We start from the raw sequence: 19,157 nt of genomic DNA, 5'->3' as shown, positions 1-19,157 counted from the left end.
TTGCGGGCTCAACAGTGGCAAGGCCTGGCATGACTTGGGAGGCTCTGTGATGGGGTAAGTGTCCCTCCCTGAGGTTCACTGCAAACAGAACCTGCTCTAAGAAGCTGACGCATCACCCCCTTGGAGGTCAGATTCACTGGGGACTGCAGTGGATGAAGGGGACACACTGAGCAAAGCCTCAGAGCCCAACTGCTCCGTTTCTCTTTGGGAGTTCACAGCGATTGTGTTGTTTTTTACTTAATTCTACCCCTCCTGCCCCCAAAAACTAAATGGATCGATTTTTGCCTCCAACAGCAACAGCTTCCCCTTTACCCCAAGCTTGGAGTTGTTCTGGCAGTTCCTGCAGGTGCCCTCCAGGTAGACATAGGAGCTCTTGCTGACTTCGTAGACAGACTGGGCTTTGCAGGAAACACATTCTAGGGACACAATGGGGACCCTTCCATTCTTGATCAACACCTACGAGGAGGGAGGAAGAGCAAGAGAACAGCTCAGGAGATGCCCATTCCATGCCTGATTCAACCAGGGGACACAGAAAAGACAAAGGGGATATTGCTATCAACTTCTAACTAGTTTGCAAATGTCCTTGTCCCCAGTTTTCTGCATGGGAGCTCACACCATTTCAGCATGATGTGTATTTAGGGTAAAATTCACCCCAATGCAGAGGGACCAGCACGGGGCCTGTGCACAGCTTAAGTTCACTTAAGGATTCCCAAAGGGTTTTAGTGGGACAAGCCATGAATAAGCCACATAGCGATTTCACCTTTAGGGCCTAGATACTACGCTGCTGGGATCTCTGGAACTTCCCTACATTGATCCAGTCTAGACTAGGTGATTTTGTTTTGCCTTATTTTTTAAATGCTTTGCTTTGGAAGTTTCTGTGTATTGTCCTGAGTAGGATGCCAAGATAGCTCTTGTGGTTTTAGTAACATCTGTTGCTAAACTGAGGTTCTTTGAAAGATGAGGCATCCTTCAAAATTAAAAAAAAAATCCCTCTGACCCCAGTTAAGACTAACCTGTGTTCTGTAGAGAAGATATCTAACTGGGAGAGGGAAGGTCTATTTGGATCTGAGATCAAACATCTTGCATGCATCTGGCCCTGGAAACTTCTGCAACTCGCCTTGATTTTCTTTGGGCCAAATCTTTGGCCCTTCGTCCACAGCTGCAGCAAGCCCTGAGCCAGTGAAACTGGCTGTGAAAAGGGGGAGGCAGGACTGGCCCCTTGCTTGCCACAGAGCCCTGAACAATGGGGGTTGTCTGTCCTCCAATATACAGAGGGTGCGGGGCAGGCCCCAGATCTGTGCCTGCCTAGGCTCCTGGGCATTCTTCCCAATGGAAGTGGAATGCAGTCGGCCCTGGTCCTGCAGCAGCATCTTCCTCCCTTGTTCCTGCTGAGATCCTTAGCGCTCAGCCTGGGCCTTTGTGCTGGGTCTCAGGATCTGGCCCTGGGCCTGCAGGGCTCTGTTCAGTGCATTCTTTATGTCACTACTTTGTATAAACGATCAGCATTCTAAATACATTTTTAAATGCCCTTGAAAGACAGGAGAGATGATAAAAGAAGCTAGAACAGTAGCCCCTACTGGCTATCAAATGCATTTTGCTCTGCAGTGCAGGACAGCCAGCTTTTCCACAGGACGGTGTGTGGTCCCAGACATTCCTCTCAACTTCACCGCCTACACCTGGTTTCCTCTAACATGCCTCTCCTACAAAGCGCTTACGGGATAAGAACTTTAGCATCCCTGTTCCCTCAGAGCCCCTGGCTAGTGGAGTGTTATCTCTATCTATCTCTATCTATCTATTATCACTATCCCAAAGTACTTCTCCTAAACGCCTTTAATCCCCTACCAAGCAGCGCTATACGGAGTTTACCTGGGCCCTAGCATAATGAATATTCTGCATGTAAAGAGAGGCAGTAATGAAGACATTGTTTAATATGGCAGGCTGTTAAAAGAGAAGTGTTCCACCAAGTTAAGGGGAAGAGCACTGAAGCTTCCCTTATTCCTCCAACCATTGCAAATTTCCTATGACACTGGATTCATTGTTTTGCGCTCATGCATGGAAAGCTGATAGTACGGAATGTCCTTGAAAGACTATCAATTTAATTTTTTTTTCTTTATCCTCCGGCTTTGGTTTAAAAATCCAGGCAGTAAGAGTTTCCACTTTCAAACTAACTACGTCTCTTAATTGCCAGACGCACCATGATGAATGTTTCTGACATAAGCCATAAGTGCTGTCGGACTGCAAATGCGCTCAGTGTTCAGTTTAATCTGACATAAACAACATGCCCTTAAAAAACCTTCCTTTTCTTTTTTAAAAAGGAAAAAAGAGTAGGAACGATTGACGGCAAAAGCAAGTACCAGCCCTCTGAAAGCTCGCCAATTTGGAAAGGGCACGGTACTGTTAAGTGGAGGTAGGGCTGGGGCACGACATTGCTGGGCACATTGCTGGATCAGTTCTTAACCCCGTGGGCTGCAGTATCCTCGTATTCTCCGAAGGCAGATCAGATACTGCAAATTCAGAATCTGATCTGCTGTGAACTGGAACCATGCATGATCAGGTTATTAACATGGCACATGCAGACAAAGACAGAGAGAGACGGTGTGATCTTAATAAAAGGTCTGCAGGAGGAAACACAACAAAACACGTTACCTTGTCAGCAGATATGCTGCCCCCTGGAAATTTAAAGCATGTCCATCACTGAGTATATGGTATATGCCCCCACGAGGGCCATGGACAGTGAGAGCTTTAGGACTCTCGAGGGATCAAAGGCAAATCTGTCCTTCGATCTCTTTCTGCGTCCTCTCCAATTAATGCAGACAGCAGCAAGCTCTACAGTCCTTTGTTACGTTTGTTACTGTCCTGCAAAGTGGGGTCAGGAGAGGAGCAGGACTCAGGACCTACCTATGAATGTGGGTATCCCAAAAGCCAGCCAATCATACACCTTTCTGGAGTTTTGTTTGGAAAGGGGAGTGTGACCCTGCGCATTGTCCTGGTGCCCAGGAGCGGACATAAGCACAGTGAAGACAGAGATACATACGGTTTGATTCGTAGACTCGGGATTCAGACCCATCTTCCAGACACTGAGGTCGAACGTATATTCCACATCTGCTTCTAGTATTGCCTTGGAAATGGTGATGATCCCTCCTGTGGCACTGAAGTGCAGAGAGCACCCTGCAGGCGAGCTCTGCTTGCGAGGAGAAAAAAATCATTCAAACCCTCCTTTGCACTGATGCACTTTGCATGAGTCCATAGCCAATTATGTTCAGTTTCAGACACCATCAGTTCTTGCTATAAATTACCCATTTTAACCCCCTTGTTTGTGGCTGGGGAGGTAGGGTGGGATATCATTAAGCACACTGTATTTTCCATCAGATTAGTAAACAACTCTTGGAACACCCCTATATTTTGGCTGGCCTCCACATTTTTTAAAAATTAATTCTGTATTAAATATCTTGTAAATATGCTAACAGAAGGCAGACAAATGAGAGTGCTTACATTTACACGAAGTCTGATGCACAAACCTCCATGTGATTTCATTTAGAAAGTGGAAACGACCAAAGAAAAGGTCTTTTAATAAACAAGACAGTTTGGTGTCAACAAGACAATATTAATCGAGAGAGTTTGCCATGAGACTCTGAAGGGAGATCCTTTTTTATTGGTGGCCAAGACTGGTTTGATGTGTCGACTAGAGAGGAACAGTGTCCTGTACCCAACTGTTAGTTGTGCTTATCCTTCAAAAGCTTCATTTGGCTCCTGCTGAACTTGAAGATTTTTAAATGACTCTAATGGGAACAGGATTAGAACACAAGCCTGCTAGACTATAAATTGGTGACCCTAACGAGAGTCTGTTACAAACTCTTCCGTCTATGCCTTCCCAACCCAGACACAAAAATGTGTTATGTGTGCGCACAGCGCCTAGTACAATAGAGCCCTGATCCTTGGTTGGGGTCTCTAGGTGCTACTAATTATCACTGTCTTTTTCAGTGCAGATTCTCTTACCTTGGAGCAAGACGTGCAGGACCACCGGTAAAGCAGTGGCGTCTGTTCATCATCATCCAGGTTAGGGTCATAGGATTTCTCACCGTCCAGGATTAAGTCTCGCGTGTTGGACCACACGCGGTAAGATCCCCCATTGATGATTGGGACCAGCTTACTCGGCGTCACAGTCACATTGGCAAAAATGCTCTTGGACAGTGGGGTGTCTCCAAAGGAGACAAAGAAGACGAAGCAATAGTTTCCTACTTCCAGGGCCAGCTTGGGTACGACCAGCTGGGGCCTGCTCAGGTCAACGCTCAGCAGGTGGACCCTGTCGGTGTCATCAAAGTGCAGGCAGCTGGGTGCTCGGTAAATCTCCCACAGATACTCGGTCTGGTACTTGACGCAGCCACGGAGGTCAATCTGTGCCTCCAGGTAGTTCCTCTGGGATCGTTTCATGACTACCTGTGGCGGCAGGGCTAGCTCCACCTCCGGCTCCTCGCACTCCAGGACTCTGACGGTGACTGTGAGATGGGCTGTCATAAAGCTGACAAGGTTGGTGGCGTTCACCTCTACCTGGTAATCTCCGGCCTTCAGGTAGGAGTAGTTGGCAGCTGCCACCTCTGTGATTTGAGCTGGGGAACCATCGCCAAAGTTCCACCAGAAAACAACTTGCCATGCGCTGGGCTGCACGGAAGCTTCAAACAACACCGTCCTGTTCACAAAGGACAACGCTGGCTTAAGGGAGACTTGAACGATTGGGTCTTGCACTTGGATCACTCTGGTGATATTCAAACTCCCTAGGTCATTGAAAGCACTGAGATGAATTTCTAGTAGCCCTGGCGCCGCTGGAGTGTAGGAGACACTTCTGCCTGCCAATCTTACCAGGGCACGGCCATGCTCTTTCTGCAAGGAGAACTGCCAGGAGTACAACACCCGTGAGCCACTCCCAACCTGGGCGGTGAAGGTCTTTTTTGTTCCTGTTGGGATTCCCTGCTCGCAGCAGTTCACAAGCCTTAGGTCATGGATGCCTTCCAGTACTGAGATAAGCACCTGTGCGCGTGCCTTGCTGACTTGGTTCTGCACCATCACCACCACGAGGTAGTCACCACTCTCAGTGAACTCATGGGTGAACCTAGATCCATTAAGCACCACGGAGTAGCCCACACTTATGTTCACCGAATAGCTCACGGAGGAACCAGAGGACATGCTGATCACAAAAGAAATCTGTTCCCCAGGCTCCACCACCTTCTTGCTCACAAAAAGCTCCAGCCCTTCAATCCTGTCCTGCACTGTGATATTCTTGCTGGCCACAGCCCAGCTGATGTCATTGGATACATTCAGATGGACAGAGAAAAAGCCTGCCTTAGGGAATGTCACCGCCACAGTCTGTCCAGTCTGCAAACCTTTTGGCAGCTCCCACAGCCATGTCACGTTGGTCCCCTTTTCGAGTTCACCACTGAAGGTTACCATGGAGCCCGATGGGATGTAGCTGCAGCTCACCTCTGCAGTCTCAATCCTCAACCCCGCTACGGGTTCCTGTATAAAGATGTAAACCAATGCATTAGTGGAACTAATCTTGTTTTCAGCTGTGACAGTGATCGCTGTAGCTCCAGGTCTTTGGAAAGAATGTATGATGAAGGGTACAATGGTTTCTCTCCTGTTACTATCTTCCAGGTGCCAAATATATATTAGGCAAGTGCCACTGGTTACGCTGGTGCTTATGTTAACAGAGGCGTTTATGGCAGCTGGATTGGGGAAGGCAGAAGGTTTTAAAAGGCCGATACTTTCAATGAACTCCACTGTCCTGTTAACAGCTGTGCTTCCCAGCATGTTAGTGGCTTTCAGATGGATCGTGTAGTTCCCAGCCTCCAGGATGCTCAAGGAGAAGATCTTCCCACCGAATGTCTGCACAGGGGTGCTGTCCTTCAAGGCCATCCAGCTGTAAGAGATGTTTGTCCCATCTCTCACCACCGCCTGCAGATGAAGCGTTTTGTTGGTTGGGAAATAGGCATCCTCCACAAGGTCGCTGCTGGCGATCTGCAGTCCTTCGATCTGTTGCAAGACGTAGACGAAGATGCTGTCCTGCAAGGAGCTGATCTCATTCTCTGCTGTCACAATGACATTAAAAGTCCCCACGGACCGGAATGTGTAGGAAATGGTGTAGGAGCCTTGGATGGGTGTGCACCTATCGCACAGGATCCAGGAATATCGGCTAGCATTGCCAGCTAGGAGAGTGGCTACAAAGCTCACTGACCCATTCAGTGGCACCACAGTCCTGCTGGCATTAATGGTAAGCCCCTGGAGTCGCCTCTTCACAGTGAGGTTGAGCCTGGTCTCATTGATGCTTACATCATTCCAGCCAGTCAAGCTGATAGTGTAGTTGCTGGTATTGTTGTAAGAGTGGGAGATTATTGGTCCAAGCTGGTTACAGCCATCCCCCATGTCCCAGCGGTAGCTCACTTTGGTCCCATTCCCACTGGCGGAGAACAGATAGATCTGGTTGAGCTCCAAAACTCTTGTCCCATTGTATTCAATCTTCGCTACCCCAACTGGTTCTTGGACTTCCACAAAAGCTGTGTCATTGTTGAACGAGACATTGTTGGAGACGGTCACTGTGACCAGATAGACCCCTGTGCTCTTGTAAGTGTAACTCACTTCAGTCCCTCCGGACCTAGCGGAATCGTTGGTCCCAAAGTCCCAGTGGTACCTGTATTGGTACAGAGGCATGGTACTGACCTGGAAGTTGCTCTCTTTGCCAAGCCGCACAAACTGCTTGGGGGGTAGGAGCGTGACATTGACAATCTCTGGCTCCACACAGACGATGGTGAAGTAGTGCGCCTTGTTAACACTGCTTGAGAGAACCAGGGAGAGTGCGAAGATTCCGCTGTGAGTGAAGTTGTGCGTCACCACGGGGTCCCCATAAACAGTGACGTTGGACGAGCCATCTCCAAAGGTCCAGTCGAAAATGTAGTTTTCTGCGTTCCCCGAGACGTATGCGGTGAACTGCACGTTGGGGTGTTCCAGGATGCAAGAGGAAGGTTCTATTTTGAGGACCTCCAGGACGAATACCCGGACAGGCACAGTTTGTGAAACAGAGTTCACAGGATTCACAGCTGTCACGTTAATAGTGCAGCAGTTGACATCCTTTTCATACCTATGTTCTACTGCTGGCACCGTGCTCATCAGTATGGTCCCGTCCCCCATGTCAAATATCCAGGTGATATTGTCTCCTGTCTCCACTGAAGCATTTATTGATATTGAAATGCCTTGCTCTGCCACCTTATCGGATGAAACTCTCAGCCCAGTGATCTCTTCAAAAACACGATAACGCTGGTGTGTCTCGACGCTGCTAATCGTGTTGTTGGCTGTTAGGCTGACTTTGTACACCCCTCTGGTCTGATAGCTGTGAGTCGCTCTAGGTTGGCTCTCCAACAGCAGTGAGAAGCCATCCCCAAAGTCCCAGGTGTACCAGACTCCATAGAGGGATGGCAGCGGATAGGCTTTGAAGGTGACAGGCCGGCCTACGACCAGGACGTCTGCATCTGCTTCTACAGTCAAGTCAGTCAGGTAAGTGTGGACGTGAACCGGGATCTGGTAGGTGAGGTTCTCAAAACTGTTTGACACTAGAACAACCAGGGTATATTCTCCTGCAGATGAAAAGAGCAGAACGTGGGCATGTTGGAGGGGTCTATGTAACCACCACAGGCCTTAACGGCCACATGGGAAAGGTTAAAAACATTCCAAGCAGACACTGCTCTGCTTCTGCACCACACACACTTTATTTCTCTTTTTTTCCTCATTGCTTCTAAGGGTGCATGAAAATAGGACATGCATGTGTGGCCAGCCTACCTATATAAGAAGCCAGCCTGACAATTCTGGAGGCTGATTCTTTTTCTGTTCATCCACATAATAATAGTGGATGAACAGGGCAGTGGCCATGCATTCTGCTTCTACCTGTGCCTCACCCCGACCCAAACCCTGGATGTGAGGGAAGTTCAGTCTCCACGGGCCATTCTGCTATTGGCCTATCTCCTGAGACTGCCAAAAAGGAAATCTGCTTGTGCCAATGAGGGTAGTTTCTATGATATGAACACACATCCAGTGAGATTATTGGATGGTGACACTTTCTGCTCACTTCCAGTCTGGGCTAGATTTGAACCAGCGATTCAGAGGAGAAATTAAGCTGTGAACAGGTTCTCACAGTCCGAGATGATGTCTGATCATCCAATCCCACCACCTGTCATCATCAGCACCTTCCTTGACGCTCATTCTGCCAGGGCTTTATCTGTTGTTTATTACCGCCAATGACCAGCAGCACTAACAGTGGAGGGAGTTTAATCAAGAAAGAGCCTAACAATACATGCAGGCCTCTGAATCATTCTCTAGTGTGGAGGTGCTAGGACTTTCTGAAGCTCTTGACCCCTGTAACCCCAGTGCAATAAAACTGCATGAGCCCTTTTTGCCCAGAATACACAAACAGAGCTTACCTGGTACTTGATAGGTGTATGATACGTTGTGCTCGATTACAACCTGATGGATGCTGGGATCAGGAATGAGGAAAGACTCATTATATGGAGGTTTAAACTGGTAAATTTCATGACCACCATCTCCAAAATCCCACCTGGGGAGAGGAAAGCAAATCAGACATGCAGGCCATGAGCTGGTCGTTACATAGTGAAACAGAAGCTGCTTTTGGAACATCTTAGGATCCCGCCTGGAATCCCGTAAGCACCCCCAGTGCCATTCCCAGTGTTCTGCTACAGTCACAACACTGTGGTTACCAAGGGAGCTACCACAAAGGGTGCTGCTGAGTATCACAAGGCGAGTTGTTCTAATACATCGCAGTGCCATGGTGACAGGAGTATGGTGGCAGTTAGAGAAAGGGAAGGAGTCACTTCTAAACAACCAAATAGCAAGTGTTGTGGAAGAAAGGCATTATGGGACTGACCTCCAGAAACAGTGAGCACCCACTACCCTGGCTGAACCCAATCGGGATGCTGGGATACTAAGCCCCTCTGAAAATCAGTTTCTGTGTAAATACCAGATTTTGTTGTTCTGGTACCACTGTGTTTAGATTTCTTTACCAGGATTGCTCGGTCCTGCTCCAGTCAACCACCACTCAGCTCCTGTTCCAAAAACCTGGCATTACAAATACCAGCATGCCCTTTCCTGGTGCCAAAACATATCCCATAGCAGAGGAGAGACACTGCACAGGGAGTTCTGTGATTCTCTTCTGAGCAGGTGAGGAACGAAGACAGAGCCAAACAAAGGATCACCTAGCAAAGGCCTCACTCAGGGAATTCAATAGGAATTTGCCTTGAGTGAGCACTGAGGAAAGAAGAAGCCAGACCCTGCAAATTAGGCCTAATACCCGTTTGAAATCAATTGGCCCTCAGGTGAGAATCAGCCACGGCAAAGCCCCTGAGCTGTGCACAGTGAGCCCCTAAGTTTGGGCAACTTGCAGAGGACTCACAAGAAGGCAGCGTCCACAGCTGTGTCGATCTGTACTCTGGCGGTAAGCTCCACGGTTGTGCTCTGAGGGAGGACCAGTGGGATCTCAGACACGGTCAGGTCCTTCATCCTATTCATCTTCTCCACCGTGACGTTGTAATCAACTGTGACATTGCTGACGTGATTGGAGGCGGTGAGCTGTTAGGGACGGGCAGGACAAACGGAATAGCTCTGAGGTCACCTCACCACACTCCCCACTCCTTGGAGTATAGCATCAAGGAAGGATCTGGGTTTCACTGTGCTAAAGGGACACTGGGATGGGGTGTCTCCCCAAATGGGCCCTGAGAGAGCTGAATTAGGCCAAGTGGGCCCAATCAGCCAATTAAATGGCAAACAGGGGAGAGATTTAGGTGAGGAGGAGGCCACTAATTGGAAGCAAGCTCATCTGTGAGGGAACAGGCGGGGCTTACATAAAGCCAAGGGACTAGCAACAGGGGGAAGGCTTCAGGGGGAAGGGAGGTGTGGTTGGGACTATAAAGGGAAGTCTACAGTTACTCCCTGGGAGAAGGGAATTTGGGAGGGAGAGCCAGAAAGGTAGGAAAGACTCAGGGGAAAAGCAGCAAGGGGTAGGAGAGGCCAGACCTTGGCTGCTGAGGAGAAGGCCCCTGAGTTGGAACCCAGAGCGGAGGGCGGACCTGGGTTCCCCGGCCAGCCCCCGAGGGAGTGGCACCATGGGGCAGTGAGTGGGCAGACTGCCTGAGACAGCTCATGTGAACAGAGACTTAGAAAGACTTTGATACCCTAGAAGGGGGAAACGCATATAGTGACCAGGTCAGAAAGCCAAGTCATGAAGAACAAGCACCCAGTCACAGAGACTGAGTGCAATAGGACATGCAGCGAGCAGCAGAAGGGAACCCTGGACCTGGAAGGAGCTAATCCCAGAGCAGCCAGGAGGAGATGCTCCTAGTGGTGAGTGCCCCCCTGACAGGCTCCAATAAACCAGAGAGAGTCCAGAGGAAAACACTGAAAGGGACTGGAGAGAATGAAAGGACAGGGCCAGTGCCACTCAGGGGAGAGCTGGCAAATAAGTGTGAATGAGGCAGGGGGAGTAACGAAAGGAAAGGGAGGCAGAAAGCCAGGGTAATAGGCTGTCGGAACTGGAAAGCACCATGACCACAAAGTCACATGCCAGTGGAATAATCTCCCCCATGAAGCTGTCATGGCTCCACTGCTAGGTCTGTTCAAGATAGAACTGGCTTCTGGAGTCAGGGAGAGGAATTTCTGCTCTGGTGCCCTGGACTTCAACAAGTGCACAAGACCCAGGAGACTCTTCCAGCCCTGAATTTACCAATCGTTCATTCACTGACTCTGTCTGAGTCTTGTTGCTAGCAAGCTGCCTCCAGCTGCTGTGGACAGGCATTCACAGCCACTGATGGAGAAGCAGCAGCTTCCTTAGGGGCAGGGGCAGGTGAGTAGCTCATGACAGAGGCCGCAGGACGCAACATGAAAAGTGCAGCTTCAGCACTTCTAGTGAGACAAGGCAGGGATGGAGGAGAGCAGAGGGCTTGGGGCAAAGCTGGATGGGGGGCTGAGAAGAAAGAGAGGAACAATCAGAAAAGGGGACCAAAATAAACTGAGAGAGAGGCACAAAGCAACATGGGAGGAGAATGGACAGGAGGGGAGGAAGGAAATGGGCAGAGGAGAGACCTGGAGATAACCGGGACAAAGGAAGAGAAAAGGAGAAGGCGGGGAAGCAATGAACTGAAGAGGGGAAATGAAGAATGAAGGAGAGGGGAAAGGGAGGGGGAAGAGGCGAGAGAGCAGTGGAGTGGAGGACACAAGAGGAAGCTCTCACCATCTTTCTTTTCAAGAGAAGCACAGAGCAAAACTAAAGACTAAGCAGCTTTGCAAGCGCAGCGAAAACCTCTTCAGGCAGCTGCAGTGCACAGCCTGCGTTACCCATTGGCTTGCGGCTGGGGCAGGGTGTTGGCAGAAATCTCTGCCTAATTGTCAAACTGCTGCTTTTCCTTTTCAGCTTTCAATGGAAAAGCAGATCTGAAATGGTGCCACGGGAGAGGCTTTGGCTTACCGAGAGCTTGTACACAGCTGGGCTTTGGTAGATAACGTTGAAGACGACGTTGTAAAAAGTGAAAGATGGCTTGTCATCTACCGTCCATCTGAAAGTCGCATCTGACCCGGCCTCGATCACAGGGACGTAGCTCTGAAAGGTACGAGGACACTTTACACTAGACCGGGGGTCTCAACCTTTTTCTTTCTGAGCCCCCCTCAACATGCTCTAAAAACTCCACGGCTGCCCTGTGCCACAGCAATTGTTCTTCTGCTTATCCAGGAGATTAAAAGCCAGAGCTGGTGTTAGGGGGTAGCAAGCAGGGTAGCAAGCAGGGCAATTGCCCTAGGCCTCACAGAGGCAAGTTGCTCAGGCTTCAGCCCCGCACTGTGGGGCTTGGGCTTTGGCTTTCTGCCCTGGGCCCCAGCGCATCTAATGCCGACCTTGTTTCCTGGGTTATTTTGAAGGACCCCCTGAAACCTGCCGTGGCCCTCCATGGGGCTCCAGGCCCCTGGTTGAGACCCTCTGCACTAGGGTATGAGAAGCATGCACAGCGCTTCCCAGCTGAACAGGAGATGGAACAGATTCAATCTTACAGGCCAGTTCAAGATTCACTGACAGCCGCTGCTAGGACAAGAAACGGTTTCTGCATCCTTTAGACTCTGCCTTTTAGTTACTGTATTTTGGGCGATTCCGTTTTTAGTCTGAATGGAAAGTAAACAGGAGGGTTTAACTCTGAGTCCCTTTAGCTCTTTCATAGTCCAAGCTAATCTCCCCTCCTCCGGTGGTCAGATATCTTTCTCTCTCCAGCTTCTGGTTGGCACTGGGGGAGCCTGAAATCCTGTTTATTGCTGCTAGTTCAATCAAATGTACAAGTGTCCAAATAGAGAAGCAAGAGAGAGGGGGAAAAACTTGGAGACTCTCAGGTGGGGGGGTAACAACAACACTGTGACTATTGTTGGGTTTCCTTTCAAGGTAATTTCAAAGTAGCCTTTCCTAAAATTAGTTCTTATGCCTGGGACTTTCAAAGGGGTTTCAGGAGGGATGTGCCCTAATCCCACTAAAAGTCAGTGGGAGTTGAGGGGCTAAATTCTGCTGAAATCCCAGCCTACAGCTCCTTAGGTAAGCATGGCTCTTACAACACATACAGTAAGCAGACCAGGGCCTTGCCCCAAAGAATTCACAATCTAAATTATTTTGCTGTTGAATCTTCCCCTCTGCTATCATGCCTTAAAAAAGAAAAGAGTCCAACTTAATGGGATGTTCTAGAAAACCTGGTTTTCCAGATAATAGTAATGAGCACTTTTCAAACAATAGACTGCAGCGCAATTTGCAGAGGTGGGTGAGCATCTTTAGCCTCCTTGTACAGATAGGGAAATACAGGCAGTGAGAGAATGTTGCTTCACTGAGCTAGTCAATGGCACAGCTGGGACCAGAATCCAGGTCTCCTGACCACCCCCCTTCCCTGGAGATCTGTTCACAAGACCATGCTTCCTTCCTGCCACCCTTTGGCTGCTTCGCTGCACTGAACCTCTGACCCTTTTCACTAGGAAATATCTGACCCAAAGCCTAAACAGATCCAGTTGCACTTGGCAGGCTGGGATTGGATTCCTGCTCCTCTATATCATGTCTCATTAGCACAATCAGACTTCTTAACCCGACAGCTGCAGAGACCAGCTGGTGAAGGTGAGACTGAAAGGCACTGACTTGCATATTTTCTGCCATTACGCAGCCAAAGATTAAAATAGAGCATTTGACAGATCCAATGGGTAGTTACCAAACAGCCTCTGAGCAGGGTTTAACTTTGCAGTGGGGAAAGAGAAGTGGAGAAAAGGACTGAAGACACCAGGATAATTACAGGACTTTGGTGGACAAAGAAAGTATGTAGAGCTCCAGCTGGCAGGTGGACAGTATTTGTGATAGCAAATCAGAACTTCAAAAGAAAGTCAGAGGAACATGAACCCTGACCTTCCACAATGCACCTGGTCATTTGGGCAATTTATGGGAGCAAGGAAAGAAACACGGCGCTAACATTCTCCTATCACAGTAACATTCTCCTACCCTAATGCTGGGGTATTTAAGGTCGACATCAGGAGGTGTACTGCTAAGTTACACACCCAATTCAGGGGCAGCTGCATCTTCCCCAGTGAGGATCGGGGTTGGCAGTTTGCCAGGGGATCAAAGACCCTATCTGATATGCATAAAGTGGGGCAGATCGCATGGAGGTGCAGCTGTGATTCACCTTGTATACATCTGGGCTGTTTTCCAAACCTAAAGCATTCACATTAAAGGCTGCAATGAAAACATTATTAATAATTTAACAATTGTGCAATGACTCACCACCCGGGTGTTTAGCAAGACTCTGGTTTCTGGGTCAGGGGTTGCTCGGAGTCCTCTAATGGGCTCTTCCACCTTCACCTTGACAGTGATGTTTCGGGAGCTCACCGAGTTTTCCACCATGAGCAGCATGGTGCTCACGCTTTCCCCACCACCACTCAGCTTGACCACTGAGAACCAGGTGTCGTTGGTGTCCCTGGTGCAGTCTGCTGTCAGGGGAACAATGGCTGGCGGGCATGCCCCTTCGAAGGGGAAGGTCCTGTTCTCGCCAAGCCAGCTTGCTGTCGCGTTCACCCCTGAGGATATCTTCACCACCAGCGAAGAGTGGTTAGTTGGCACATAGACTTTGCCACTGTGAGAAGGTGGGTAAATGACACGGAGACCTGACACCGGAGAAGTGACCCAGAAACTGCAAGACAAGTTGGCACTGAAGACTCCATTGTCTACCGTGGCTTTAACGGTGTAGAGGCCATGACGCTCTAGCCCGGGATTGTGTTGACTGATAAGTGGCATAACCTGTTCTGTGGCATAGAGAACCCTGAGAGAGCATACGGTGTCATTCTTCCAGATTGCACCGGTGAGGTTGGCAGACAGGCTGGGCACCCAGTCAGAAGAATTTGTGCTTAAGTAGTTTATTCTGTAAGGTGATATTATACTTGGCCGGCACTGGAGGAACAAGCCTGGCGCTGCATCGTGCTGGATGCTGAAGACATCCTTAGGCCTGACAAAGGTGTCTTCACCTTTAAACATCACCTGTGAAAGGGTAGAGATTATTTTGATTCCATGGCTTAAATTCTCAGCAGGCAACACCATCCCCATCACCAGTCCCGAATTTGGGTGGGTGAGAAAGTTTACCATTGGATTTACAGCCAGGATAAAGACCACAGCAAATCCAGTAGCTCAGGGAGCTTTCTTAAAATGCTATCCTCTTTGCTGATATGAATTGGATGTGCTGTTCACTGTGATAAACATCAGTTTTATTCTACAATTCAACCTTCTTGTTAAATGCAATGAGCCTGGTCCTGTTAAAATCTTGCACAAAGCTTTGAAAACTGACCCTTCCATCCACTTTATTGTTGCAACAAATTACGGAGGGAGTGGTTAGAGGAAGGAAGTGGGCGTCACAGCTCCTGGGTTCTATTCCAGATTCTACCTCTTGTGTGATCATGAATAAGTCACTTCACGTCTCTGTGCCTCAGTTTTCCCATCTGTAAAATGGGGATAACACCTGCCACACAGGTTGGACCCACAGTTCCATATCCAAGGAAAACCGCTCTGTCCACACATTGGTTATACCGGCTAATTTGCACTTACCAGATAGTGAGCAGAAGTGTTAGCTGGTATAGTGAAGAGAAACTCTTTGAGGAGTTCATAGCTGAGCTGGCGTTCGTTGTGCCAAAAAAGGGATTTGGAGCTATTGGTGATGGAATCATTGGCACATTCCACTGGGCTGCAGCAACTGCTTAGCGACAAACATGTATTAGTCAAGCGACACCACTGGAAACCAGCAGGGCATTCAAGTAGTGTCCAGTTCCCAATATCCTGAGAAGTGCGTAATGGATAGGTAGCCTTTTTTCCCTCCTTGTAACCTGGAAGGCAGGAGGAAAGAACAAATCTGATAGCTCAGGCACATACTTGTGTAGAACTAAATTAAGAATAAAATCCCCAAATACTCCAGATTCAAGGCTTTCTCACATTTCTCCATGAATTTGAAAAGTCAAAAATGTCAGTCACCTGCATGTGCTCTTTGGGCCAAAAATTGACCATGTTAGTGGAAAATTTCATTAAGATTGCACAGTTCAGAGGGAAAAAATGGTCCCTTTCCCAACTTTAGAACTATTTCCAAGCCAAAGCAGACCCATTCTTTTGAGCAGAGCTGGCTTTGACGTTGAAAATGCATTGTTAGTTTTCACAAGTTAGCACTTAGACGTCAGAATATCAATTTTCCAATGTCAAAATATTTTTTTTCACAATTGTGGACTGTGTGACTGCATCAAACCTTCTTGTGGGAAAATTCATTCCCACAAAAATTGTGACTTTTGCACAGTTGCACTGAGACTCATGGAAAAGGCCTGTTAGACCATATTGTTCATCCCTCTTCAACCAAAAGTATAAGTATGCCCTATTGTCATGTTTCACAGTCAGGAAGAAATTTTCTCCCGTTAACTTTTGGGACTAGATGGAGCACAATCCATCATAGTGTGACATTTTCTGCATTCTCAAGTAGAAAGAAATAATGCAGAAGGTGAATTCATTTCTGTCCAAGATCTGGTTAGTCTTCATACTTCATGACATGCGACAATTCCTTAAGGAAGCCTTTGGAATCTATTATAAGAAATATCATCCTACAGCTCGGCCTTGGACCAAATGCAGACCTGGCGAAACTGACTTCAGTGCAGTTTCCATAGTTACTGTATGAACTGAGACTGTGGAATTTGCAGCATCTATTTTCATGCCAGCGGCCACAGAGTAATTCCCCTGCAAACTGCCCCAGCATTAAAGCGCCTGGGTGTTACAGAGGATCCTTGTCCAAAGAGTGCTGACGGTTTGTGAGGCAGACACAAGGAGAATGCGCAGAAAGGGGATTTGTACAGCTCTCTAGGCCTTTCCCAATGCTGTTGTGTGTTTTGGTCTGGGAATCAGCTTTGTTTCCCCCTGGAGCTTACAAGAAGCGGTGCATTCTGAATAATCCAGTGAGCCACCTGGATATTAAAGAGGAAAGCAAATGGGCTTGTGCCACACCTGTTCCAAGGGTAGGTCCCGACAGCTGCAGACTGTATGCTAATGATGTAATGCCCTGACTTGTATACTTGATGAATAGCCATTATCTCTTTTGCATAAATCCCCTCTTCTGTTCACCATCCAAAGATGCTTCCTCTGTGACTCCTTCTCCACAGCAAATCCTTCCTTACATTTCCCCACCTATCCCCTTTCTCTGACTGGTTCCATCTTCCCCATCGCTGTCCTGGTTCCACTCCCCCCCTCGACTTCCTAGCTTCTCCTCACCGCACCTCAAGTTTCCCCCTGCCCCACCCAACATACACACTAACCCTAGACTCTCGGAGAAGAAATTCCCCACACAACCAGCCCATAGCCTTAGAGTGTGTGTCTGTCTCTCCCTCACATTGCCCACTGCTCTATCCCTAGCCCTATGTCATGTGGGTTGGGAGCTATCCTGGAGGCAGGATCTCTATGGTTAGAGTCCTGGAGGACTCCTGGGGGGTCTCCATAATTTAGAGCTTCAGTCCTCCTGGGATCTTACCATTGAGGCATGGTCTAGAGTGCCTCCCCTCATTCAATAGCAGGAGACTGGAGAACTCTGGAGGCTTGGCCCATTTTTTGCTGCTCTGTGGTTTGGAGAGAAGGCCAGAGTGGCTCCATTGGTTGTTGAGTAAGGAGTGGGGAGGTTTCTTACTTGATGTCTTCTTCAGAAACTCAGGTCCTATCCGGCCCAGGAGGTGCCATGGGACCAGAGAGCGAGTGACGCCACTGGCATCCCAAAAGCAAAGAGGTGGGAAGCCGTAGCCATGGTGAGGGGAAGGGTCTTTGTTCTGTCAGTTTAATGCCAATGCCCAACACAGATTCTGCGGAACACGCAACTGTGTTAAAGATTCAACCCTCCAATTGAAGGGCGAGAGCTCATGATACACATGCACTGAGATGCCCCCAGGACATCCCCCAGAAAAACCAGGGAAGATGAGACCTCACCTGAGACTTCTCAAGATTAAAAAAAATAACCATAAAGCCTCTCTCAGGCCTCCTTTCAAAAGAAGAGGAAAGGCCACAAACCCAGTGTGGGTCACCTTTAAAAGAACCTGGAGTCAGGGAAAAAGAGGAGATGTTGTACCTTCTCTGCGTGTTGGTCTGTGCACCTGAAACCTCACATGAATAGACCGCTGCAGTTCTTGAGTCACAAACTCAAGGGCCGTTAAAAATGCTTCCTGCTGAAACTCCAAACTGGGGAACACCATCGTCTGGAAAACAAAACCCAAGGCCTTCACCTTGCTGCACTGCTCACGGAGCTCCCTCCATGGGGCTAGGATGTGAGCCCTTCTTACCTCCACAGTGTCCAATGGAGCCGGCAGCGATGCTTCTCTTGTCACGTATCTCACAGACCCGGGTGTGTCAAACGCAGGATCACCCACGTAAAAGTTTTCGGCGTTCAAGAGAATTCCTGTTTTCAAGGGAAGCATTAGGCAAAGCCAGTGAGAGCCAGCAAGGCCTGTGTTTGTGCCTCGGCCCCGCTCACACTAGATCACATCACGGATCGGAACGGTAACACCCATCACAGGGGGAATTACAAAATGGGTTTTGGACCAGTTCAAATCACATGATTCTCAGTTCTGAGGGAGAGGCAGCTGCGATTATGATTCAGTTACCTTTCTCTCCACGCTGTGGTTTTGATTCCCTTCCCAGCCTGTGTAATTAATGTTTGCAGCGTCCCAGTGCGATGACAGAGCCGCGCAACAGTCAGCAGCTTCGGCTTCTGGGAATCCTGCAAACTCTGTCCGTCCTCCTTCACACGGGATTCACACTCCGAGGTTTGCGTTGAATTATTGGATATAAATACAACCCTCAAAACGCCATGTAAAACTCAACCAAAGCCACCTGGTTTCCATCAAAATAACCTCACCTAGCTCAGGCTTGCTCACAACCAGGGCAGGCATTGAGGTACTGTATCAGTGAGCAGTTATTGGGACCTCTCTTCACAGTCAGGGTGGGTCCCCCCGTCTCTTTACCTTACACTTTATCTGAGTCCCCTCCCATCTTTATTCTCTTTCTTATTCCCAACATCCCCCTCTGTCTTCCACTCCCTCTCCCTGGGGTGAGGAATTTGTCTTCCAGCCAGTCTGCTTCTTCCTCCTGCCTGTGTGATGGGGGTGGTGTGTTTTTCCTATGCTGCAGGAGGGTGAGGTCTTCTGCTAAGATGTCTTCTTCCCGCAGTGGACTCTCCACTCGGAGTCACCCTGAAAGGTGGCACCTTAGGTGGCCAGGTACCCAGCCTATGCCTGCAGCCAATGCACATTCCAGCTTCGGCACGGGAGGCACACCCAAAGCTTGTCCCTCACTCCCCAACATGTTCATGAACTTCAGGGAACCTGACCATGGCTCTCCAAATGGAGGAACCATTTGCAGCTCTAGCAGACGGGTTGTACAGCGGGTGCAGGAAAGGAAGGCAGCCTCACGCAGTGCCCACAAAGCTGGAGGCTCCAGGCGAGACAGGAGCTGAACCAGCCCTAAAGGCCCTGTGAACCCAGAGAAGGTAACCCTGTGCACCCCGGCATTACTTTCCATCCCAGGCTGGGGTACAGATGTACCACTGTCA

General features: G+C 48.9%; 1 protein-coding gene across 1 annotated transcript in view; it reads right to left on the bottom strand.

The window, feature by feature from the left end:
* PKD1 (polycystin 1, transient receptor potential channel interacting) overlaps nucleotides 1–19,157 on the bottom strand; it is a 139,718-nt gene that overhangs the window by 48,407 nt on the left and 72,154 nt on the right. Inside the window, 10 exon segments of the mRNA XM_038419109.2 lie at nucleotides 313–456; nucleotides 3,035–3,181; nucleotides 3,997–7,622; nucleotides 8,463–8,596; nucleotides 9,449–9,624; nucleotides 11,516–11,647; nucleotides 13,835–14,584; nucleotides 15,146–15,420; nucleotides 17,679–17,805; nucleotides 17,890–18,005. Coding sequence (XP_038275037.1) covers nucleotides 313–456; nucleotides 3,035–3,181; nucleotides 3,997–7,622; nucleotides 8,463–8,596; nucleotides 9,449–9,624; nucleotides 11,516–11,647; nucleotides 13,835–14,584; nucleotides 15,146–15,420; nucleotides 17,679–17,805; nucleotides 17,890–18,005 — 5,627 coding nt within the window.

The sequence above is a fragment of the Dermochelys coriacea genome, chromosome 10 (genome assembly GCF_009764565.3).
Source record: "Dermochelys coriacea isolate rDerCor1 chromosome 10, rDerCor1.pri.v4, whole genome shotgun sequence".
In the NCBI taxonomy this organism is placed as follows: domain Eukaryota; kingdom Metazoa; phylum Chordata; order Testudines; family Dermochelyidae; genus Dermochelys; species Dermochelys coriacea.
This window is presented reverse-complemented; position numbering and strand designations above follow the sequence as displayed.